Source organism: Pogoniulus pusillus, chromosome 13 (assembly GCF_015220805.1).
Source record: "Pogoniulus pusillus isolate bPogPus1 chromosome 13, bPogPus1.pri, whole genome shotgun sequence".
In the NCBI taxonomy this organism is placed as follows: Eukaryota; Metazoa; Chordata; class Aves; order Piciformes; family Lybiidae; genus Pogoniulus; species Pogoniulus pusillus.
In genome coordinates, this window is record NC_087276.1 from 11,621,338 (window position 1) to 11,646,319 (window position 24,982).

General features: G+C 36.6%; 1 protein-coding gene across 5 annotated transcripts in view; it reads left to right on the top strand.

Moving 5' to 3' along the window:
• ZC3H7A (zinc finger CCCH-type containing 7A) overlaps nucleotides 1-24,982 on the top strand; it is a 28,632-nt gene that overhangs the window by 595 nt on the left and 3,055 nt on the right. For 3 of the 5 annotated variants that reach the window (XM_064152976.1, XM_064152977.1, XM_064152979.1), the window contains exons 2-22: nucleotides 6,448-6,551; nucleotides 7,697-7,736; nucleotides 8,426-8,623; nucleotides 9,144-9,302; nucleotides 10,563-10,643; nucleotides 10,730-10,771; nucleotides 11,619-11,649; nucleotides 12,172-12,452; nucleotides 14,438-14,645; nucleotides 16,152-16,216; nucleotides 16,963-17,155; nucleotides 18,821-18,982; nucleotides 19,538-19,734; nucleotides 19,955-20,052; nucleotides 21,112-21,293; nucleotides 21,784-21,860; nucleotides 22,393-22,526; nucleotides 22,882-22,987; nucleotides 23,478-23,586; nucleotides 24,168-24,301; nucleotides 24,642-24,805. In XM_064152976.1, coding sequence (XP_064009046.1) covers nucleotides 6,448-6,551; nucleotides 7,697-7,736; nucleotides 8,426-8,623; nucleotides 9,144-9,302; nucleotides 10,563-10,643; nucleotides 10,730-10,771; nucleotides 11,619-11,649; nucleotides 12,172-12,452; nucleotides 14,438-14,645; nucleotides 16,152-16,216; nucleotides 16,963-17,155; nucleotides 18,821-18,982; nucleotides 19,538-19,734; nucleotides 19,955-20,052; nucleotides 21,112-21,293; nucleotides 21,784-21,860; nucleotides 22,393-22,526; nucleotides 22,882-22,987; nucleotides 23,478-23,586; nucleotides 24,168-24,301; nucleotides 24,642-24,805 — 2,765 coding nt within the window. Of the gene's footprint in view, nucleotides 1-67; nucleotides 149-6,447; nucleotides 6,552-7,696; nucleotides 7,737-8,425; nucleotides 8,624-9,143; nucleotides 9,303-10,562; nucleotides 10,644-10,729; nucleotides 10,772-11,618; nucleotides 11,650-12,171; nucleotides 12,453-14,437; nucleotides 14,646-16,151; nucleotides 16,217-16,962; nucleotides 17,156-18,820; nucleotides 18,983-19,537; nucleotides 19,735-19,954; nucleotides 20,053-21,111; nucleotides 21,294-21,783; nucleotides 21,861-22,392; nucleotides 22,527-22,881; nucleotides 22,988-23,477; nucleotides 23,587-24,151; nucleotides 24,302-24,641; nucleotides 24,806-24,982 lie in introns of those variants that run through there. The other 2 variants (XM_064152978.1, XM_064152980.1) reach the window with 2 other exon arrangements.

Below are 24,982 nucleotides of genomic sequence, written 5' to 3' on the forward strand. Positions count from 1 at the left end.
GAAGGGAATTCTCGGCGCGGGCGGAGCCGTCCGGCTGGCCCGCTCCTTTCCGCTGCTTTGAACGGGACGGGCGGGGGGAGCCACTCCCTCCCCTCCTCGCACGGCGGCTGCCAGCGACGATGCTACCGCGCTGTCCTGGCGCCTTGAGGTTCGTTGTGTTGCCTTTCCTTGGGGAGCGAAGCGGCCCTCTCGCTGCGTATGTCTGCCTGGCACGGGGGGCGGCAGGCGCGGTAGGTTTCGCTGAAGAAGTTGGCCAGGCCGGGCAGTGGGCGCCGTTGGAGAGGGTTTTCTGTCGGCGTCGCGATCCAGTTGGCGCGAACAAAAGGGACGTCGCCCCAGGGGCTCAGGGTGGCGGCGGAACCGAGGCCTGTAGCCCCGGCCTGACCCGGGCCCGGCGGCCGCGCTCCGCGCCCTACGACTCTTGACGAGTACTGGCGTATTGTGTTGCTTCGTGAGCAGAACAGAACGCCGTGTTTGACAGGAAAAACAGAGACCAAAGCGCTGACAGCGGCCCGGCCGATGCCCCGGCTTCTCCCGCGCCACCGCGACTGCGTTTCGCGCCTGGCGAGTTTTTCGGGCTGCATGTGCTACGAAGTGCGCGCTGTCACCTGTGGTCCCGTTCGTCCGGCTGAAGGGAAAACAGTGCCCGATTTACGCGTCTTTAATGCTGCCCGGTTAGGCAGTACTGTTAGGATTATTACAGAAAGTCATGACATAACTACAGGAAGTAAAACCAACAAAAAAACACCCAGAGGCTGTCAGCTGCGGTCACTGGAAATACTTACAAAAGCTTATGCTGCTGTACGTTCTGTTGATAAATCTGGGTTTATTTATAAGATGATGCTTCTTCAGCTTGCATTTTGGATCTGTATTAAAATGTCTAAGAGAACCGTAAACCAAAGTCTTTCAGACTTACCCTTCAGTTTCCTAGAGAAAAGGAGTATAACTGTGCAATGCATCCTTGTTCTCTCCTGTTTCTTTCATGGATTAAAGATAATGTAGGAAAGCTGTGAAAACAGAAAACAAACTTTGAACAGCATCTTACTATTTTGTGGGTGAGGAGATGGAACTTAATACTTGAAGTAAATAATGTGGAATGAATAGATGTTGAACTATTGTTGTATATTCAGTTTCATTTTTTAAGCTTAGGAACTTCCATTTTGACACAGGTCATGCTTGTTCCTCTTTACATAAATACTGAAGCTGAGTTATGTCTGTTTAAGTGGCTTTTTCAGTGGGCATACAGATTGTAACTAGAAGTATTAGACTAAGCAGAGGAATTAAAACTGTTAAAATGTGTCATGTAATGTTTTCCTTGTTTCCCTCCCACAGCATGTTACATGTTTGAAATGTCTTATATAACAGTCCAGTGGTGCATGCGCATGAATATTGAATTTTAAGCTCTTACTAGCTGAGGAAGATATTTTCTAAAAGGTTTTGTATTAACATTTCTGTTTTCCTATCCTTCTCTTGGTGTCAGGTTGGCTTGACCCAAGTTTGTTGAGCAATTTACATCTCTGTAAGACACTGTACTTTTATTATCTGTATCTTCAGATAAACTGTCAGATGCTTAGGATGGGCAATAAAATTGGTTTGGGAAGTGTGCTTTGAGTCAGACTTATTCTATGTTGTGCAGGTTTCTGATGTCCAGTTTGATTCTTGGCTGAGTTGGAACTGTGGGTAATGGAGATATTTTTGTTGGTGAGATCTCTCTTAGAAGCAGTGAGCATGTATTGCTGCATGTGTGCCACTTTCTTCTCTTGCTTGTGTCTGTTGGGTAGAGGCCTGCTTTCTTGTGCCCCTAGCTTCTTGGATCCAGATGCCATTATGCTTGTCGCTGCTGTTAGTGATGCAGGAAGCAGCAGCAGAGGTGGACTTCTTACAGGTGAAAGGGATTTACACTATCTGCCTTTTAGTCACGTAACCACTCATACTGTTCTGCTTCCAAGTTCTAGTTCTCTTTGCATTATTCCCTTTATACTAGGACTCAGAATGTAACTTCTGTCTTCTGGAGTACAGTTTTCCCATATGGAAACATTGGTGAACTGTTCATGTTATCATTTAACACACAGGCTTCTGGTTTCACAACTTCTGATTGCTGATGGAATTTTGATACATGATGGTATAGATGATGGGTTCATTTTTGACTGAGTTGATGTAATATTTTGAAATTGTTACTTTTTCCTCCTGTCTGGGTCATAAAGAGGGAGAGGCCTGATGCTAGAATACAAAAGGATGTCTCTTTACTCAGTGTAATTTTCACTTGACTTGCACCCAGTCAGGGTTCAGAATTGAGCTAAACCAGTGAGGCTGGGAGAGATCTATCAGCAGCAATCATGATAAAATCTTTAATGTGCTTTGTATTGTACAAAGATCTAATCTGAGATTCCTGTAACCCAGTAACTGCTTTAACAGTAAACTCAGTGATGCATGACAAGGAGCTGTTCTTCTGTATTTTAGAAGAACACAGCTATAACCGTGCTTAGTTAGTGAGCTTTAGCTCAGCGGAGATGGAAGTGCAACATGGACCACTGACTTCCAGTTGTTTTCAGCATTTAGGCCTTAAGGTGCAGAGAATGCTTATGTGAAGTGTTTAACCAAATTATTTGCTGAGTTGAAGGTTATTAATTCCCACTGGTAGTGGTTCTGGTACCTAACTAATGTTGTACATTTTTCCTTTGCTCTCCATTCCTCTCTAAATAAGCTGTCTGCAAAATAGTATACAGCTGGAGAACAGATTAGTTCTGTTCAGTTCCCTATCCTTTGACACTGAATTTTCATCTGAGGGAACTTGTGTATGGCAAACTGTAGGTACTTGCTCATTGAGCTTGCAATTTAGAAATGGAAAGGCTAGGAGGCTGTCCAAAATTTTAAGCAGTGTGATCTTCACTTTCAGAGTAACCAAAGCCTGTAGTTCCTTCTACAGAAATTCTTAGTTCTCTGCATTCTGAATTAATGTATTGAGTTGTATTCCAAATGTCAGTTTTGCTCTGCAAGACAGTTCAGTATTTGTTATATCCAAAGCTTTTGTGGCTGGAGAACTACCTCAGACATATCCTAAATACTGTGTGTCCTTTAAAACTCATATTGAATTCCTCATAAATGCCAAAATATAGAAAACAATAAAATTGTCTTGCTCTGTTCTGCAAGGAAAGCAAGTAATCAGTAAGAGGAAGGAGTGAATGTGTATGAGAGAGAAACGTAGGTATTCCTGTCTGCCAGAGCTGGCACAAAGCTATTTCTCTCCATATCTCCTATTTATATAAATAGGAACCAGCATCAATGAGAAAAGGTGATACTGGTAGCTGGCAGTATACTGTCGCTTGACTTCTGCTGTTGTGAAACAGGATGAGTTGAAGCCTGTGATAAAGATAAAAGAGTACAAATTGTTCTTTAACTTGTTTGGGTTAGGCAAGTTGTATTATTATTATTATTCTTTTTTGTAGTAGGTTTAGTGAATTGAGTATGTATTGATTATTCAGCAGCAGTTACAGAAATACTACATTCACTGCAACAGTGCATTCGCCCTTGTGACCTTAGTTACTGATCCATTAGTATGATGCCTCTTTTTTTTTCTTTTTTTCCAGAGCCCGTACAGTTTTTTTCTTTCCTTTACCTTGTTTTTATCAGTGATTTGCACAAAGAGTAAAGCAACAGTGTAGGCTTTGCTTTTCTAGTAATGTTATAAACAACAAAACAACATTTGAAACTTGTTTATGATGTGTACACATATGTATATTTGTTTTAAATTCTCTCCCTGCAGATGGTGCAGAAAAACTTGCTCAATAGGTAGGATTTTTTTAAATTCAAAAGTGGCTAAGATTGCATTACATTTCAAAGCATGACTCTTATTTGCCCTGTGTATGAGTCTAGTATGTTTGTCATTGCTCAAGAGGATCTGAGGATGGTTTGGATAAAAGACATGCTGTTGGAGATGCTATCTGAACAAGTTTTAAATCCTCTGCAAAATCATGTAATATTGAAGCAATGTGACTGTCAAAAGTATGTTAAGGAGACACAGTTTTTGCCTGAACAGTATGGATTCAAATGACTAAGTAGGAAAAAAAATAGAAAATTTCTTTGAATAATAAATGACACCACTCACATATGTTCATCATTTGCCAGCTATTTTATCTGTGATGCCTGCTTGTAACATTTCCATTAACTTAGTCATTATGGAGAAATTGGATCTGCACATTCTCAAGTTTTTAATGTACCATATATTCTTTAATATTTATGCCAGAGGCGATAAATAAATCCACTTGTTACTCTGTTGGACTTTTTCCATCTCTTTGGAAGCTGTTAGCTGTTAGAGGTTGCTTAAAATTAGTCTGCTTGCCCAGATCTTGATATGTGCAAGACTGTTGTGTTGGCATGGTATTGCTTTGTCAGTTGTTAGTTTAGGGAGCTAAAATAGCCTTTAGTTGGGATAGGAAAAAAAAATCATAACATTATTTGAAAAACAGAGCTATCATCACTGGGAATTAATGACCTTCAGCTGTCATTGTTCATTATTGACATTGATGATTCCCATTTTTATAGTTTCAAATAACTAGCTTATTTTTGTGGGAAAGCATATCTGGTATTGCTGCTGTCTTTGGCTGGCTTGAGAATTTTGTATTCTTACAATCCCTCAAGAATTCTAAAACCTAAGCCATGAATGAGTAAATAAATTGGACACCCAATGAATTTCTTTTTGTATTTTAGATTTTTTTCATAGACATTCATTAAAACATTTGTAATACAATTGTTCAATATATGCACCAAATGCACACTGTATATTACTAACTTGTGGAAGATGATACATAAAATCATGTGGAAACCAGTTATAAATAAAAGGTGTTCGTGGTTATTTCCTCTTGGAAAGTAGATTGCTGAGTGCTATTTATAAACCTACAAGCAGTATCTGAACAATTCCTGTCAGTGAACTGTTGTAGCTGCCTGTAGTATTTATCTACAAATTGATTTTTTTTTTTTAAAGGTTGCTGATACTAGGGAAGTGAGGTGAAATAGGGACCTTGGACTGCTTCCATTCATTTGCTTGTTGACCTTAAGAAAATTAGTCATTTTCTTATGCTTGTTTTAGGAATATTGTTACAATAGAACTAAGTCTTAATGGCTTGAATTATCTTTGTTTACAATTATTTCAAAAAGTTTTTGAACATCAGAACTGAAAGCTCTAATGTTTGTTTCTGTATTCCAAGGAAGTAGGGTTTATTCTCCAGCCACTTTCTGTTTTCAGTTAGGATTTTGTTCAGTTTGCTGGGGGTTGTTTTGGTTTTTGTTTTACTGTGTTTTCATTCTTCCCTCATTGATGTGAAGTGGTAGCCTGGCAGAAAACACTGGGGTTTGTTATCTTAGTTTCATGGCTGACAGACAGGTATTGCATGCAGGTTGATTTTTATTTTTTAAACTAAAAATTCCTACAAAAATAATTTTCTTCACAAAAAATGTGTATTTCCTGAAACTAGAAGCTTTTTTTCTGAATTTTGTATTTTCAGAGAAAAACTCTGCATTGCTGATCTTTCTTGTAAAAATAAGTTATGTTCTTATACTGCAGTTACAACTCTATGCATCTGTGAAACCACATTTTAGATAGCCTTATCTTGAAGATTAGACAGATCATTGTAGCCTGTTTAACTTGAGTATTTGTAAATTCAGTAAATGAAAGGTATGAAGTAGAAAAATAATAACTTGTTCAGACTACTTACATTTGACTGAAATGTCAAACTGATGATGTGGAATTACACTGAAGTGATTCAGTTTTTCAAATGCACTAGCTAATGCTTGCTAGTATAGTTTCCAAAATACCATAGTCAACTGGTAGATATTATTAAAGCTATAGTATTTTGCTTCTAATTACACCATAGTGTTTGGGTAATGATGAGAGTGTCTGGAATTAGACTTAATTAGTAGTTTTCTAATCAGTTTGAGGTTGTTTTTGCTACTGTTGTTATTATTACTACTGCTGCTGCTATAATTATTTTAATAAATACAGCAAAGTCTTGAGTTTATTTCTACTTCAACTAACAAAAGAAACACAAATCTATTAAAAGAGGACAGTGTGGAACCTTAACTTGCTTTAGCAGTAGTATGTGCAGGCTGTGCTTGTAGTTTGGTTTAGTTTGATTAATGTGATTCAGCATCATCTAGAGTAGCTAAGTGGCAAACCAAAGATAAAGTAGGAATTAGAAGAAAGATATTCTATAAAAGCATTGTGTAACTGGACACGGACAGATAGTGTGTTGACTCTGACCTGGGGCTTCTACCTCTACTACTTTGGGCACTTCAGTGTTTGAAGTTTCCTCAGAGTGTGTTGTCTGAAGCTGTGGTATGCATGACTATTTTTGTATAATGGACTTAGTGTTAAAGGGAGATTGGATCCTTCTGTACCAGTGTACCAAATGCTACATATTAACAACCATTTATATTTCTTCCTTTTTTGAGGAGTGGCATATACAAGAACTGGATGGTCAGGATAACATGTCCAATGTGTCGGAAGAGAGAAGCACTAGACAACAGGACATTAAGAAAGGACTCCAGTTTATAGAGTATGCTTTTTGTGGTCTTATTCTTGTATGTTTGTACATATGAATAGCTCTGGGAAAGTAATTTTAATATATGTAGCACCAGCAGAGGAAGGAGGAAGACCTGTTTTTCTCCTTAGAGTATTTGTTAACCCTAATGTGGAAATGGGGAACAGTTTTAAAGAAAAGACAGAACCCCTCTTTGTTCTCAGACAGAGCATATTGAAGATGGGAGGATATTCCTTCTCTGCTCTCAAGAAAAATCAGCATGGAATTTTTTTTGGTGGGTGAAAAAATTAATAGCCGTAAAATTCCACCTTATACTTATGGACAGCTACACCTAAGATGAGGTTGCTACAACAGGGGTTAGGTTTTTTCCTTACCACTACCCAAACATTTCAACTTAGTGGAGCTAAAATTTAACCTAATGAAAACTGATCTCAGTAGTTAATTTCCATTTGGATGAATGCCAAATTCTTCTCTAGAGGATCCTGGCTAGCTTAAAATCATTGTGAAATGTCACCCTAGTTCAGTGCTCACATAAAGCATTCTTTAAAACAAACCAAAATACAAAACAAAACAAAAAGCTCCAAACCTGCCGTTTTGAAAATTATTTAGAAACAGAATCTCAGATAACCTATATGGGAAGGGAGAGGGCTCATTTTTTTTTTTTTTTCACAAAAAGTTAAAAGTAAATACTTCTACTCTGTGCTAGAGAAAGTCTGTTGTGTGTCATACAAAAGCACTCTTTTAAATTCTTGAGTTATTGGTATGAGTTAATTAAAACTGAGGTATTCTTCTGACAAAGGATTTGTCATTTTATAATAGTTACATGTATAATCTATTTCTGTAGAGTGGAGGAGAGAAAGGAAATTGTTTTTAAACAAATGACATCGAGGTTTTAAACTAAAAACATTCAAAACCTTAATACAGCTGAGTTACATCACCAATCTTACCTTTAAATGAAAATGAGTCATTAGTAATAAGGAAATACAGTTGTTTAATGAGAACTAATCTACAGCTCTCTTGCCATGTACAATGCACACCATAGACAGTATTTTGAGATTTGCCTCTTGCAGTGAGATTGCTTTTAGTAAGAACCAATATTCCCTGATATGATCATCTTTTAAGCAATATGTATAAATAGATTTTGTGTTTTCTTTCTCTAGATCTACTTTGCCCTATCCAGGGACTCAAGAACAGTATGAGGTAATGAAATAACATTTGCATTTCCAGAAGGGTTTTTACAATGAACATATCTTTTTATATTTATTGTTGCTTATTATTGTAGTTTCGGCAATGGTATAATATGAATGATAATTTACTATTTCCAGTGTGTGGAACTGGAGGAATACTTACATTGTCATTCACTTACATAGCAATTAAAATTAAAGCTTTTTCTGCTGGCGTTAAGGATGGATTTGGAGCATTCCTTGAATAAAGCAATGTGCTATTCTGAGTAAAGTTTAGAGTAGCACAACAAAAACGAGATAAAATTATATCAGTAGTGTAAATCTCCATAACATACTTCTGTTTGCTACATGTTATTATGTTGCATTATTTTTGATGTAACATTTTCACTCATCTTTGTAGTGTTTTTATCAAGTGGATATATTCTACAAGAAAGTATGGAACATATTTTTATGTATATGTATCTTTTAAGCTGCTTATATGAATTAATTCTTTTGTTAGTAGTTCAGCCTGTTATATTTGCACATTTTGTGACATTGAATGTTAGAAACTGAAATGTCTCAGAAGAAAAATACTAATGGAAGTTGTGCATTTAATTTTGATTCTGTGAAGTTGCAAGTATTTTTTTAAAATTTAAAATATATTTGGAAATAAGGAACATAGACAACAAAACTGCTGTTGACTGATGTTTCTTTTCTTTGTTCCAGTTATTTATACGAGAGCTTGTTAGAAATCTTTTTAATGAAGGTAATGATGTATATCGAGAAGGTGATTGGAGAGGATCACTGAGTCACTATACAGAAGCTATAAACATAGCTGATTATGCTAATTCTGAAGAAATCCACATTTCTGATGATATTTTAGAGAAGCTGCATGTGAACAGGATAGCATGTTTTTCAAATATGGTAAGCTTCTATTTAAATAGTAAATTTCTCAGGAGCAATGTGCTAAGAAAATAAGTAGACGTGGAAAGGTTCCTAGTGAGTGAAAAGCTCTTGGTGTTGATTTGATAAATGTCATGTTTCAAATCATCATTTTGGCATATTCTTTAGTATCTTCTTTTTACAAATATGATCATCAAGATATTTTTGATTACTAGAATATTAACATAAAAGAATCATACTGGCCTTAGAAGTTAATGGAATAGTATTTTTATCCATTTATACTGATGATTGCACTTGAGTCTGCTGCTTTCTCTAGAATAAGATGCCTCTTGTGAAAAAGCTAATAACTATTACTGAATTTTACATGAACAATGACCCTGCTTGTTTTTAGCAGCATAAATTGGTGACTTAAAGAACTCATACATACGATGCGCAGTGGCCTTGGTGAATACTTTACAGTGTTTCAGTATCTTCATTTAATACAGTTTAAATTGATTATTTCAATGACAATAATTCTGATTAACACCTTTTTTTCTTTTAGGGATTGCATGAAAAAGTTCTAGAAAGCTGTGAGATAGCATTACAATTGAATGAAAACAATTTCAGAGCGCTCTATCGGAAAGCAAAAGCTTTGAATGAGCTGGGAAGTTATAAGAAGGCTTATGATGCTGTAGCAAAATGTTCTCTTGCTGTGCCACAGGCAAGTAAATTGTATATTGATGATTATTTTTAAAGCTTTTACTACAGAAAGCATATACATGTATCAAGACTAATACAGGTTTTTTGGTTGATTTGAGTTTTTTAATACAATAAAATGTTGACCTCTTCTAACCTGGTTGATTCTATGATTGAATTCAGGATGAAGATTTCATTCTATGATGATTCTATAGATTTCTATAGGTTCTGTTGATTCTATAGATTTCATTCTATGATGAAGGATGCTAGGATAGTTTATAGTCCCTGAGCTCGATTTGTTATATTAACTTCAAGCAAAAGAAAGTAATTTTGCAGTGGAGGTCAAGTGCCATAAAAATTTGTAATAAACTCGAAAACCAGTGAATGAATTGTTTTAAATTCTGTACAGTCAGAAGTATACTCATGACATAAAGAGAAGAACCACACAGAGTTATACAATATTAATTGTTCTGATAACTGTACTTTAGCTTTTCAAGCACTTCAGAAGATTTTTCTGTCTCTAATGTCCTCCGTCCAAATCACTTAACTCTGCACCTCTAATCTTAGGCTATATCTATATTAGCAAGCAGTGTATGGTAGAATAGGAGAGGATCTGTAGACTGAGATGCTGCTTCTGAGGATCTAATTTCCATGGTTGGTGGTTGTTTATATGCCTTTTTTATAAGTAGTTCTGTTCGTTTTTTTTTTCATAGGACACATTCTGAAACCCAAATCTTCAAATAATGTACATGAGGAGTTGTAACTATAAGACAGGTTGAAATATAACCGGCTTTTTAACTCGGCTTTTATAGTTGTGTGGTGGAATTAACTGCCAAAAGACAGAGTTCTCATTAAATATTCAGCAGTGTTATGTAGTAAATAAATGACATTATGGGAATCGGAAATGTGGCCCTCTGTGTAAAAACAAAACAACAAAAATCCCCCGTTACCTCAAGGACAAACATTCTCTCCAAACAAAAAATACTCACCCACAAAAAACTTCCACTTCTCTGAACATCTCTGGGTTTGGAAAAATCTTTATTTAAAAATTTAATGAAGAGAAGGACACTATTTATTTTCTGGCTTTTTTTAAACCTCAAAATACTGCAGTAATTTTACCTGAGGGTAGCTACATATTTCAGTGTTACCTTGTGGTCTCACGTGTTTGTAAAAGAATAAAGATGCATTTTGAGGCATCCTGCACATAAGGATCTTGCAGAATATAAACTGAGATGTAAACAGATGTCTTGACTGTAAATTATAAAATTTTATTTATCTCTTTCAGGATGAAAGTGTGATTAAGCTTACCCAAGAATTAGCTCAAAAACTGGGGTTAAAAATAAGGAAAGCATATGTAAGAGCAAAGGTAAGATTTTAGTTTAGTATTTTATATTGAGGTTTCTCTCTCTGGTTATCACTTTTGTGTTTAATGAAGATATCTTTTCATTGCAGCCACCTTCCTCAAATTCAGTTTCTAACGATGTGTCAACTCAGGTAAGGTTTTATGTGTTCCAAGTCTCAGCTGAATGTAAATTACTGGGACTAATTGTTGGCTAGTTTCACAATGACCTTTTATGTAAAATGCTCTTATTTTGAACTTTGTGATCAGTTTTGCTGTGTATTTATAGCAGAACAGGACAAAAGATCATCATCCAAGTTATCTTTGTAGAATACAAAGACAGGGACAGGGCTGGGTGATAGTTTGGACTGGATGGTCTTGGAGGTCTCTTCCAACCTGGTTGATTCTATTCTATAATTCTATGATAAATGCTAACTGAAACATTAAATCCAGTCTAATGAATATATTTACTGTTAATATATAGATGCAAGGGCATAGCTATATGTGTTTAATTATTAATTTATTTTGTTGTTATCAAAGTGAAGGGTGCTACTGTAGGATCCCTTTTAGTTTATGTATTTGCCCAAATTTGACCTTCACTAGCAGATAAATTTGCATTTATTTTGCTATTTCAAATGTGACTGAATAGAGGTAATGAAGAAGAGTTCATTTTTACCTTCCAGACTTTTTCATGTGAATGTAGACCTTTTAGATGTAAATGAATAAGGAAACATAGGAACACTTAGGATACTATTTAAACTCTTTCATTTCCTTTGCTTTTGTTGATTTGTTGCAGATGTTTAGTGATACTGTGAGTGGATTTCAGTCTGCAAATGGATGCTTTACCTAAACAATTTTGACTTTTAAATTCCATTAAACTTCATAAATTTCGAATTTTATAAATGCCAAATTTGAGGACTTACTTTCTTATTCTGTAAATATGTGTTTGAATTTAATGGCTCTTATGCCAAGTCTTGAGAGATATTCCTTTCTTACTTACAGAATTCTTCTTCTGTAGAAGACATTGAATTAGGTGAGTCTCATTGTGTTACAGTATCAATGATAGGAAGGTACATATGCCATGCATAACTTGCTGTCTTTGTAATGAAAGTTCTTAAGAAATACCATCCTTTCAATTGAAAGTTCTGTGGTAAAAAGTCTAATCTCTTTGTCTCCAGAGCTACATATTTAAGTGGTTGACCAAATTTCCTTTCAGTCTCCTCACCTTAATATGATTAGAACTGCTCCTGTAGCAATTGTCTCCTACATTCTCTTCAGCCTGAAAAAACACAGAGGGGAGAATATGCCACAGATTTAATTAATTATAGTATTTGTAACTTTTTCTATCTTTTTTAGTTTGAGCAATATGAAAGCTGAGATATAGGTACACATGAACTGGAAATTGGTGGAAGCTGAGAATGTTTCATGTGGTTTTGCTAAAAAATTCATTTTTCTGCACTCCCTCGCCCCCCGACATTATTAGGGTAGAAGTTATGCAAGATAGTTTCACATCTTTAAACAAAATTTCCAGTCATTCCTGCCTTACCTGTTTCAGATTTATCTGACCAGAAGCAAGAGCTGGTTTCTGCTGCTTCTTCATCAACCTTTGTTTCTGAAGTGTCTAAAGTGTCATCAGTACCTGTACCATCTTTATCTTCTGTTATGCCTCTTCAAGTGGAAAAGGTTTCTTTGCCTTCTGCAGTGCTGGCAAATGGAGGGAATGTTTCTTTCTCTATGCCAGAAGCATGTTTAGATTGTGGTGATGGAGATATAATTATTGGGGAAGAACTTGATGAATTACTTGATTCTGTGCCTGATCCAGATGAAAGTGTAATGGTAAGACTTCTTTTGTTTTCTTTCTCAAAAGACTATCCTCATAAGTGGGATCTTGTATTTTTATCAGGTGGGCTAGTAGTGAAATGCAAGTTACCTTTCCTGGTTACTTGGAGCTGTGTTTCGATGTGGTTGGGTTGATTTTTCTCAGGAGCAGATTCTTTCAAATGGGGCTGTAAAGATACCAGGACTCAGCAGAGCTCCCAAGACAATTACAATGGTTTTAAGTGCTGAAAAACATGAGTGAGGTTGGTGGGGGGAGGAACACTACTTTAGAAATACTGCTATACTACTACCAGTATTTCTGCAGTATGAATCATAGAATGGTTTAGGTTGGAAGGGTCCTTAAAGTTATCAAGTTTTGACCCTCCCCACCAAGGGCAGAGAGCCCTTTCTGCTAGACGAGGTGGTTTAAGGCCTCATCCAACCTGACCTTGAACACCACCAGGGAGGGGACATTCATGAGCTCCCTGGGAAACCTGCTGTAGTGTCTCGCCACCCTCACTGGAATGAATTTCTTCCTAATACTCAGTCTAAATCCACCTTCCTCAAGCTTCAAGCTGTTCCCTCTTGTCCTAGATAGTACTTTCAGGAAGCACTATGAAAAATGAAGTAGACATTTGAAGTCTTGGTAGTGTGGTTGGGTTTTTGGGTTTGGTTTTTTTTTGGTGAAAACAAAACCTCTCAGAACACGAGGGTGTGTTGGAGGTGCTCAACCTGCAGCTGTAGAAATGATACTTAAACATATGCTCATAGCTTTGCAGGATAGTAGTACCTGTGATGTGGTCTTCCAGTGCATTCGTTAGTATCTCTGCAAGTCAGAGCTTTGTCCAGATCCACCTCCTGGATAACCAGAAAGAGTGTGACCATGAGTCTAACTGTTTTGTATTTTTCAGAAGAGAATATTAGAGAAATTCAAGCACAGGAAGAATTATTCTTAATACACTCTGATTCCAGAGCTAGAACAGACTGTGGAACAGTTTCTTAGCTATTAGTCAAAATAAGAGCACTGACTGATGAACAGACATGTCTGAATTATGAGTTGATTCTCTGCTGTGGCCTTACCAGACATTTGAATCCCTTAGTACTGCAGTGTTATGTGAGGCTGTGGCATATTTAACTTTTCAACTAGTTATGATTTTAATCCCTCATTAGCTGTAGATGCAGTTGTAAATCTTTAAATAAATACCTGGGTTTCCGATTTTCTGGTTTATGTGTTTTGTGTTGAGGAAAGTATTTCAGAAGTGTAAAAAGTAATTATTTTTAAGAGGTCCCAGGAAGTCTGGCTTAGTAAAAGCCAGGAGAAAATGCAGTTTTCCAAGACAGACTGCAGTCTTGTGTAGTGCAGAATCTTGTGTGAGTAGTAAGCTAACAGCTTGGTGAACAGAGAATTTTATGTTGCAAAATTCTGTGCAAGACAAGGGGGGATTTTCTTGGGACAAAAAGGGAAGGAAGCTTCCCAAACTTGGTATCTCCTTAACAAAAGTGTACTGAAGGATATGTTCTTTTCCATGGTGGGGGAAGGTGATCTGGTCTTTGCAGACCATGATGCAGAACCTCTATCTGAGGATTTATTTCAAAGCTATCTCGTTATTGTAGTGTAATTTGGATTATGTTCATTTAGAAAATGTTTATTTCTGACTCCTCCTACTCTTTCCTGTTGTCCTGTGTTTTAATGATTATTTGGAAATTCAGCTGTGATCTAATTAATAGAAAATAAAAAACCTGATAAAAAGTGAACATACTAAGTGACCCTTTAGAGTCCTTGATATATGCATTAGGGCATTGTTTGGGGTTTGATTAGTGTAGTTTTCTTAAGAGTATAGCTCAGTGCAGTACTGTGGCACTGTAGCTTATCTGTTATTGCTGGTTTTCAGTAGGATTATAAAAAGGTCACAAGAATTTTGTTAAATACTATTGCAGATTCTATGCTTGAAAGGTTTTTTTGCCGTGTGTGAATATTCTTTTAAAATTTCTTTTTCTCTCAGCAAACTACAGGATCCAGAGGACCTGTTCCTGCAGGAAGTGTAGCTCCTAGTGTACCTTTCTCTGCCTCTTTGTTGGGGACACTACCAGTTAATGCAGGATTTGTTCCTTCACCTTCTCTTTCAGAAATCTTTTCACAACCTTTAGCTTCTTCATTGGAAAATTTTTGTTCACCGTTAAGCACCTTTTCAATCAGTGACCCAAAAAGAGGTATGAAATGAGTCTTAATATTTAACTTATGGTGAAAGGTGTGTGGGAGCCAGCTGGCTTCTCTTTTTAACAAATGAGTTTTCACAAGCGTTCGGTAGTATTTAACATGTAACATTTGATTTGTGCTGGCAGTTTTTGAAAGTCTTGATAATTAGTGTGTTGGTTGTATGGAAGAGTTTATAAATAAAGCTTTTGTTTACTTGCTGTCTGCGTAGCTATGCTCCAAGCCCCCTCTGTTCAGTTTTTCTGCATTTATTGTGCAAGTTACTCATTTCAACTGAAGAAGTATGAAAAGGTTATCAAGTTTCTTCAGACTTTTTGGTGGTTTGGGTTTTTTTTTGTTCTTTTAAACAAATGTGTTTTTATAGCTTAAACTATTTCTAATGATTTGACAATAAACAAGATTTCTAAAAGGCTAATCATAGAATCTGTCAGGGTTGGAAGGGACCACAAGGATCATCCAGTTCCACCCCCCCTGCCATGGGCAGGGGATACCTTACCCTAGATCAGGTTGGCCACAGCCTCATGCAGCCTGGCTTTAAAACGCCTCTGGGGATGGGGCCTCAACCATCTCCCTGGGCAACTCATTCCAGGCTCTCACCAATCTCATGGTAAAGAACTTCCTCCTCATGTCCAGTCTGAATCTCTCCAGCTTTGCTCTATTCCCCCTAGTCCTGTCACTACCTGATAGCCTAAAAAGTCCCTCCCCAGCTTTTTTGTAGGCCCCCGTCAGATACTGGAAGGTCACAATAAGGTCATATCGGAGCCTCCTCTTCTCCAGACTGAACAGCCCCAACTCTTTAAGTCTGTCCTTATAGGTGCTCCAGCCCTCTGATAATCCTTGTGGCCCTTCTCTGGACACACTCCAGCATGTCCATGACCCTCTTGTAATAGAGGCTCCAGAACTGGATGCAGTACTCCAGGTGGAGTCTGACCAGAGCGAAATAACTGTGTACTCTGAAAAGATAGCAGTATTACATGTGTGGATTCAGATTCTAGAGACTGTATTTCTGTAGTGAAATCAGGCATGTGAAATAACAAGATAAAAATAGCAAGTGAACTAGGAAAGACAAAATCCAGTTTTGTCTCTTAATGACCAGTGTTACAGAAGCATGCTTCCTTTAGAACAAAGACAAATTTACAAAATGAATTTAAAAATAGAATACTCTGAACATTCTTTCATGTCCTCAGTTTTGATAGCTGCTGTTTATGTAGCTATCCTTCTTGCACTGCACAAATATCTTTGTGTTGCTCTGGCATATGCTTCTGAAGCTGCTACTGATGTTAATCAGGTGGTTTTGTTGAAGTTCATTGCCTAGTAGTTTTTCAGTCCAGATGTTTACAAAGGGTTTTTTTACATAATTGGAAAAAAAAAAGCAGCAAATGAGAAGCCTTTGGTGTTTGTCAAAAACCCAAACCATTCATACTTCTCAAGAATGAGAAATATTTTCTAACATAGGATATTTTTGAGACCTGAAATAATAAAACTCCATTTCATTCTGTTAGACCTTTCAAATTCAGCTTCTAGAGATGGAACAGCAACACTCAGCAGCAATAATTCCCCATTGTTTGTAAGTATTTTCATGTTTTATTTTATATCAGCTCAAGTGCTACCACCTTGAAGGCTTAACATGGATCTTAATGTTTACAGTAGAAGTTCCTACTTTTGAAACATAACACTTCTACCATTAAGATGATTCTGTCTTGGGAAGCAGTGTGTAGTAGCTCACAGCAACAGTAGTGAAACACCAGAACAAGTTTACAAATGTTGGTTCACTTACACAAAATTTGGCATAGCAGTCCTCACTTTTCCATTGTGAGGAACATGCTGTAAAATACTGTGGGAAGTGTGAAATAACCAACCTAAAAGAGAGAAAGTCTCTTATGATCCAAGTGCCGAATATTAGAAATCCTGGAGAAATCTCATAGTATATGAACAGAGCAAAGGCCACCTTGTGTCAGAATGGGCTCTATATTCTAGTTGTGCTGTGTGTTTTCAACCACACAGTTGGCCATTGGTTATGTAGGGAAGGGTGGCATGAAGGATTGCATCCTCACAAAACCAGGATGGAGTAATAATTCGCTCACAAAGTGCTGTTCTTCTTTCTGTATGTGATTGGGCCTTGTTATGTGCTGGGCATACAGCTTTCATAGAATTTCCATGTTGCCTTCTTAGACATGTGGTTATGTTTGTTTGTATTGTGGGGTTTTGTGTGTAGTCCTTCTTAGGCTTTGAATAATAATTTCTGTAGATTAGATTTTAACTGTAGATAAAATAAATCTTATGGATTCAGTGAACCATGCTTTCTTCCAACAGATAAATGGACCTAGTAGTTTGTTTGGGTCTGAAAATTACATGGGAGTTGCTGGCCAAACTAGAAATGACTTTTCAAATGTTTTTAGTAGTGCATCTGCCAATATACCAGTATCTTCAGCACTTGTGGCAAGAAATCCATTAGAAGGCACACATGAGCTAAGACAGGCCTGCCAGTTATGTTTTGTCAAAAAAGGTAAGGGGCTTTTAGACTCAATTGGGTTGATTATTTAAAAAAAATAAATTGGTACTCATAAGTTACAAACTGTTTGCTTCTAAAGAGTATTAATCTTGACTTTGCAGATGTAGTACAGCTTTATGATTAAGGAGCTGGTTACATGTTTCAAAAACTATTGTGTTTTTCCTTCTTGTCTTTATTTCTTGTCCTAACATATTCTTGATTCCTAAAACCACCACAGATCACCACACGCTTTTCCCAAGCTGTAGGTTTACTATGTAAGGTCATTCACATTCTGTATTCACTTTCCTCCCAACCCCCAGGGTACTATGAAGAATGACACCTTTGCTCAAGACTAAAAAAATACTTGCAATACTCTCTCTGATTGGCCATGGGGAATTGAACCGCAGTTCAAAGTACCTGGTAACCTTCACATCCCATCTGCTTTATTGTTCTTTCAAACTAATTCTAAATCGTAATCCTGAGGCTTCCAAACCTTAGTAATAATTAACTCCACTGTACTGACTCAAAGGATCTTAACCAGTAATGGGCTTTAATGTAACTAATCTTTTAGGCCTGAGCTGCTGCAGTTAAACAGAGCCATATTCTGTAGGCAATAGCTTTTATTAAGACTAATTTTAAAAATAAGCCTTGTTTTTCAAGTTGCAGGTGTCTTTGATATTGATAACACTAATAAAGAATTGTATTGAGATGTCAAAACTACAATAGTCATTCCCTTAATAATGCTTGTATGGGTTTAAAATTGCTTTTACAAAACAAATCTACAAAGTGATGGTTGAGAAACCATAGAAAGCTTTCTGTTAAAAGTGGGAGCTATAAAATATTGGTGAAAGTATGCCATAAACTGCACCTTCTTTGCTGTACTTCTTGTATCAAAGCATCTCTTTTCTTCTCTTTCTTTGAATCTCCAGCAAAACCTCCTGTTTTTAATTACCTACTCTTGTAATTGTACTGTTTCGTTAGCTTCTTGTCTAGGGGAAATAGGTCACACTTTTGTTTCTGTAGTCCCTTAAATAGCAAAATTCACAGAACATTTTCTTGTCTTCAAACTCCCCTCCGATGTCTTCATTTTGGTGGTAAACTTCACTACAGTATCATTCTAAAGACAGACTTTAAAGCTAGGCATATTTTTTTGTTTCCAAAATCACAAAGTTCTGTGACTGGAATTTATATTTTTGGCACTTGTACTTCTTCTACCTAGTGTGTTTTGTCTCTGAACGTAGTAACTAGTACAAATAAGTACAGTAGAAGATGAAGGTTAAGAGAACCGTTCACTTAATCCTTGGCATTCATCTGCATTGGCTTATATGAATAAACATTTCAAGTTTTAAATCAGCATTGTGAAAACATAGGCTTTGGAATTTGAAAAGATGCAGCAATTCCTTGGTCTCCCATAGCAATCTTAAGGTTGTAACACTGCATCCCTCCCTAAATAGCTGTGGGGGTTTTCTTGCTGAGACTGGTCCCTCTGTAAGTATTTAGCTTTTTCTGTTCTCCACAGTGTGGCTGTTAATTACTTTTGGTTCTTCAGATTTGGTGGCACAAGTAGAAATTCTATACAGCGTGTTCACATATTTTGCTTTTGTGCCAGTCTGTGTGTGGAAGTGTTAAAAGTGTGATGCAGTTTATGCAAGTAGAATCAATTTCTTCTGATTGTTTCAGGTCCTAAATTATTGGATTATGCTTACCATCCGAGTTTAGAACATAAATGTAAGAAGGATATTCTAATTGGCAGAATAAAAAACTCTGAAGATAAATCGTGGAAAAAAATACGCCCAAGGCCAACAAAGACACAGTATGTGGGACCATATTATATATGCAAAGGTACGTGTTATAGGTAGAGAGTGAAATGTTCGTGCTTGAACTCAAAGCAATACAGTCTAGCTTTGCTGCAGTCAGGTATAGAGTGAGGTTTATTCTTGCTCATGGGAAGTGCAGAAGGAAGTTGACTAGGTTGTTTGCATTTTCAGAGGTTGTAAAGAGAGACTATTTTCACCATTCATGTGATTATTTAGAGAACGTGCTCGTCATGGATAACTTCACTTCTGAGTGCTGGGCTATTACTGTTAGACTTCTGCTGTAGGCACTTCTACATGTGATGTGAGATGAGAGAGTAATTAACAGCAGAAGAGATTCTGGATTCTCAGCATTACTGCCTTAGACTAGCAGAGGATAGTTGATAGAGTGCATCAGTCTGGGCAGTTTTACATTTTCAAAGCACATTGTTCAGCATAAGATTTTCCTTCCATCTGCTAGACTGAAGTGACCCGTTTGCAAAAGATGTAGGCTCTTTGTTAAAATAATTTGAAGGTGAGGTAGTGGAAGTTTTAAGATGAATTTCCAATAAAATTGGTGTCATATTCAATTTTACCATTTTAGATGTCGCCGCTGAAGAGGAATGCAGATATCCAGGTCACTGCACGTTTGCATATTGCCAAGAGGAGATTGATGTGTGGACACTGGAGCGCAAAGGAGCCTTTAGCCGAGAAGCTCTCTTTGGAGGAAATGGAAAAATCAACTTGACTGTGTCTCGACTTCTCCAAGAACATCATGGATTATTTATGTTTCTTTGTGAGGTGCTGCTTTATTTCTAATGACGTAGTAAAAATGATAATAGATAATAAGATGCTTTGGTTTGTGCATGACTGTTTTGCAAATTCGAAATGCATGTTCAGTAATAACCTGGATAGCTTTAGACTGCAGATGAGTTGAAGTCTCTGTTAAAACCTTTAAGGTAAGGTATATTTTTAAATGTATAAAATACTTATTATATGATTACCTGGTTTTGTATTCCAGAAATGTTTTGATCACAAACCTAGAATAATAAGCAAAAGGAACAAGGATAACTCATCTTCTTGTTCTCACCCTGCTATGCATGACTTTGAAGATAACAAGTAAGTTTGAAATACTATCTCTTAAAGGTTCTGAAAAGCAAATGTTTCAGGGCATTTTTTGAATGCCGACTTTCATTTCTCTTCCTTGCTAAGTGACTGTTAATGCTTTGGTGGTATTGATAAGACCGATTTACTGAACGAGTATAGTCTCATGTAACTAAATTGAAAGTGAACTGTTTTCTTATCAATGCATTTGAAAATAATGGTATCCACCCATGTGTTTGAATCTTACTTGGTTTGGTGTCACTTTGTTAATACCTCTATCTGGTGAGCTGCACTGATGTGTGATGTTAAATTAATAGAGGAATTCGTAAGTTTTCTGTTTAGCTTATTTTGCTGTAGTTTTAACTCGGTTAAGAACAAGTTTACCTTAATTACAGTGTCCGAAGTAGACCGTAGTCTTTATTAAACTAGCTGATAAAACATAGTGTCTTTAACTATTCTTCAAAAGTTAATATTCATAGCGGAAGTAGTGTAGTAAAAGTTTTGGAGCATTAGTAGGCTTACATTTTTGTGTGATGGAAACATAAGTGGGAGGATTTTAGTTGTTTTGTACTCCGCTTCCTGGTATTGAGGAAATGTTACAGCTGTAAGATCTAGCCTCTTACTGGGATGTGTCAACACTTTCTTTAATATGGTGCTCTACAAAAGAGCAAGTACTTGCATTTGAAATTATATCAGGATATATACTTGAAAGTGGACATAATATACTTTCCCTTTTGGAAACCAGAGGTCCAGTTGGATTAAGTAATGATTTATAGAATATGGACTCCTCTGTTTGCAGGGGAGTTGTATTAGATGATCTTTGGAGGTCCCTTCCAACATCTACCATTCTGTGAGACTTCTGGATTTCAAAAGAGTATTGTTTGTGATGTTGATTTACTCAGGCACAAAATGATAATTAGATGTTCCTTCCTTTGGAGTTTTTTTTTTGTATTTCTCATTTCTGTTAAAAAAAGACATTTGAGTAAACTGTCATGAGGAATAGTTACTTAACATGTTCCACACATGAACAAAGCAACTTTAAGGAATATCTGAAATTGGCTGTTTTTAAAACAGGTGCCTTGTCCATATTTTGCGAGAAACTATGGTGAAATATTCCAAAATCCGCCCTTTTCAAGTTCGATGTCAGCTGGACTTGTGCAGACATGAGGTGCATTATGGCTGTTTACGAGAGGATAAATGCTTTTATGCTCACAGTCTGGTAGAGCTTAAAGTCTGGATAATGCAAAAAGAAACGGGTAAGTTTGGTAAAGTGCTCACTTAATCCTTATTGTTGAGCCACTTCTCCCTTGGCTCCTTTCTGAAATTAGCAGCTTGGGATCAGTGCATTCTGGAGTCTTTTACAGCATATTGAATAAACAGTAATGTAAAAAAGATAAAAAGTATTGAGTAAGCAGTTGTTTTTGTACCAGCTGCACCTGCAAAGTCAAGGATAGCAAATTCTTACACAATTTATATTTTGAAGTAAGATTTGGATTCTCCAGGAAACATGATTTGACAAAGAAGGCCTGTTTTATGTTACTGTGTGTTTGTACTGCACTCATGCTTTGCCCAAGTCAATTACAGCCCTTTTCTGCTCTTTTTGATTCTAGCTCTGTGTTGTGTGTATGTATGCAACATATCAAAATAAAAACGGATAAAAGCTTCAGAGTTTTGGTAGCATTCCATTTTGAGCATATCTGTAACTGCCACAAGTAGTGCTCAAGAAGTTTTTCCCTTCCTTTCCAGGTATTTCACATGATACTATTGTTCAAGAATCAAAGAAGTACTGGCAGAACATGGAAGCTAGTGCCCATGGATCGCAGGTATTTTTTTTTCATTGAACTAATTCCACAGTGACTTTTATGCTAATTCTTTTTCCATGTCGTGTATAGTGTAGCTTATTTTGGAAATTACTTTTTTAATGCTGTCTTCAAATAATCTGAGTGTAGGCTTTCTTTGGCTTGCTCCACTTAGAATCAAATGCCTGCTTTCCTTCTATACAGTTCCTTTTTTTTACTTGGTTTATTCCATCACCCCTGGAATATAAGACCTAAACATAATTTCCAAGTCAGCTACCACAGCGCAATTAAATGTTTTCAAATGTAGGATTCCTATGTGTTTGGTTTGCATATATCATCACAACTTCTGAGTACATATACTGAAATAAGTTTTAAAAAATGCATTTGTTAAGAAATGTTGAGTTAGTTTGAAGTTAAAAGCTGGCCTCTTACAGAATGTGCAGTGTAACCTCTGACCTCGAGGTGGTGTAAGCTTGTCTTGTAGGGGAGATTATGTAAAAAGGGTTCCTTTGCAGATACAGAAAACCTTTTATTGTTGTTATTTTTTTTTCTTAAGATCCTTGGAAACCAAATGAAATATGGATCACTTAATCTGAAGATGAAGTTTGTTTGTGGTCAGTGCTGGAGAAATGGTCAAGTTAATGAGCCAGACAGAAACAAAAAATACTGCAGTGCAAAGGCCAGACACCCGTAAGTAAGATCAGGCAGTGAAAATTTTACCGTTTTGTCACCATTTAAAACCTCTTTTGGGAAACTTTGTTACTGCTTAGGAAAGAGTCATGCAAGGAATTAAAGCATTCTGAAGCAGAACAGAGTCGTTCTTCGTAGAATGCTGATAACTGATCATGAGGAACACTTGGTGGCTATTTGTGTTGAGCTTTCTTAAATTACCAGTTACGGTAAAGTTTTATAGAGTAAAGTGAAAGCTTTCATCATGTGTTTTAGATTTATAAAGACGTTTTCTGCACTTTCGTGGTTCTGCCTATGTGTATACAGTGTGTCTTGTTTTTGTAATATTCTTTCATTGAATGCATCTGGATTTTAGGTGGACCAAAGATCGCCGTGTGGTGCTAGTAATGTCTAATGAACGTAAGAAGTGGATGACCATCCGTCCTCTTCCTGCAAAGAAACAAGTGCCTCTGCAATTTGATGTACGTTAACCTAAAACTAATGGTTTTGTGAAGGAAATAGGCTAACTGGAAAAATAACTGGTCACTGGTTTTGTCAGTTCTGCAGCATTTCCCTCAGGAATTGGAGAGAATATGTTTATAGTGCTTCTAAACTGTTCAGCCTTAGGAAAGTGCTGGTTTCACATCTTATCATTGAAGCCCTTTCTCACCAGTGGGCATTGTTAACTTTTGGCATTGATAACTTTTTCAGTGATTTAGCTAAGTTCTTACTATGTAAACATTTCAGAAATAGTTTAAACATACCTATGGTCTGGTAATTTGGTTGAGACAAACAGCAGTCGTACTACTTGCTTCCAGCACTTTGCTTTTTCTAACTATAATACAGGATTTTAAAAATAAAATTAACATGATTCTATTTTTCATGTCATATTGCTGTCTGATTGATTAAAAAAGAAGATCTACTGTCTTTCGGTTCATCTTCATAAGGATTTTTTTTTAATTCACATTCCAGTTGTGCAATCATATTGCTTCAGGCAAGAAATGTCAGTATGATGGCAACTGCTCATTTGCTCATAGCCCTGAGGAAAGAGAGATGTGGACCTATATGAAGGAAAACAGCAGTAAGTAGAAGAGTAAATGTAACATGTTGTAAATATAACTGTTTTCATTCTTATTACTTCTTAATTCACTTTTCTTTATCTTTTCTGGTAAACTTTGCCATGTGCTTTTCTCAAAAATCTGATTAAGCCCAGACTGGGTATTCAAAACCCACTATTCCACAAAATAATTACATATTTATTGCACCACGATTTTGCTGCACTAGCATTCTGTTAATAACATCTGTGAGCAGGTTATTTGTGGCAGAGTAAATTTACCAAAAGCTGTAGCACTCTTTATCCGAATTTGGAAGTACTAACATACACAATAACACAGTTGTTACCTGTACTCTGAGTGCCTGTTCTGAAATGTGTAACATCTTACTTTCCCTTAGACAGGCCGAAATAGATCTTGGTAAGTAGCCAGAAATTCATACCGCTCTTGGTTCTTATCTCTAAACTGTGTAACTCTATGTTTTTTCCTTCATTTTTTCTTCTTTTAATAGATGAAGACTGAATTATGCTTGCAAATCAGTCATTTATCTAGTATTCTCAAACTCTTGCCTTAATTGCTAATTACTTATTTTAGCTTCTGCTCTCATTAGTTCAAGACTTGGAGCAGTTGTATGACATATGGCTAAAAAGTCAAAAACCAGAAAAAGGAGATGATACGGCTGCTCAGTCAAACAAAGAAAATGGCAAACAAATTCACATGCCAACTGACTATGCTGAAGTTACAGTAAGTAATCAAGGGTATAATTGTAAATGAAAATGTGGGGGGGGGTTGGCTGTTTTTTTGTCTCACAGTAACATACATTCTTGTCCTTATTTTCTTGGTGCTTCCTTAGATCATAGCTAGCTACATTAAATGCAGGCTTTGACACTGTATAGCAATTCTTAGCCCTTTAAAGCCAATGGGGATCATAAAATTCAGATGATTGTTTAAATAACTATTTCTGTTTAGGGAAAAAGCACTTTACAGGACAACATAAAGAAAACATTCAAAGTATATTAGGAGCAGTTCTGTGCTTACAGTGTTGACTTCTCATTTTTTTGTTTTCAAACTCCTTGTAAACCAGGTGGATTTTCACTGTTGGATGTGTGGGAAGAACTGTAATAGCGAGAAGCAATGGCAGGGTCACATTTCTTCAGAAAAGCATAAAGAGAAGGTTTTCCACACTGAAGATGATCAAAACTGCTGGCAGTATCGCTTTCCAACTGGCTATTTTAGCATTTGTGATAGGTATGTGGCTTTTAAGATGTCAAGAATGCTGAAAAATGTCAGTTTGTAGTGTGAATAATTACGGTGGTTAACTGGTTCTGACAGTCAGTGTTTCTTGCTTGGCATACATCTCAGGAAATGTCAAAGTTGGGACCAAATTAATGCTCTTGTGGTGTTAATAAAGGGTTGTAAGATTAT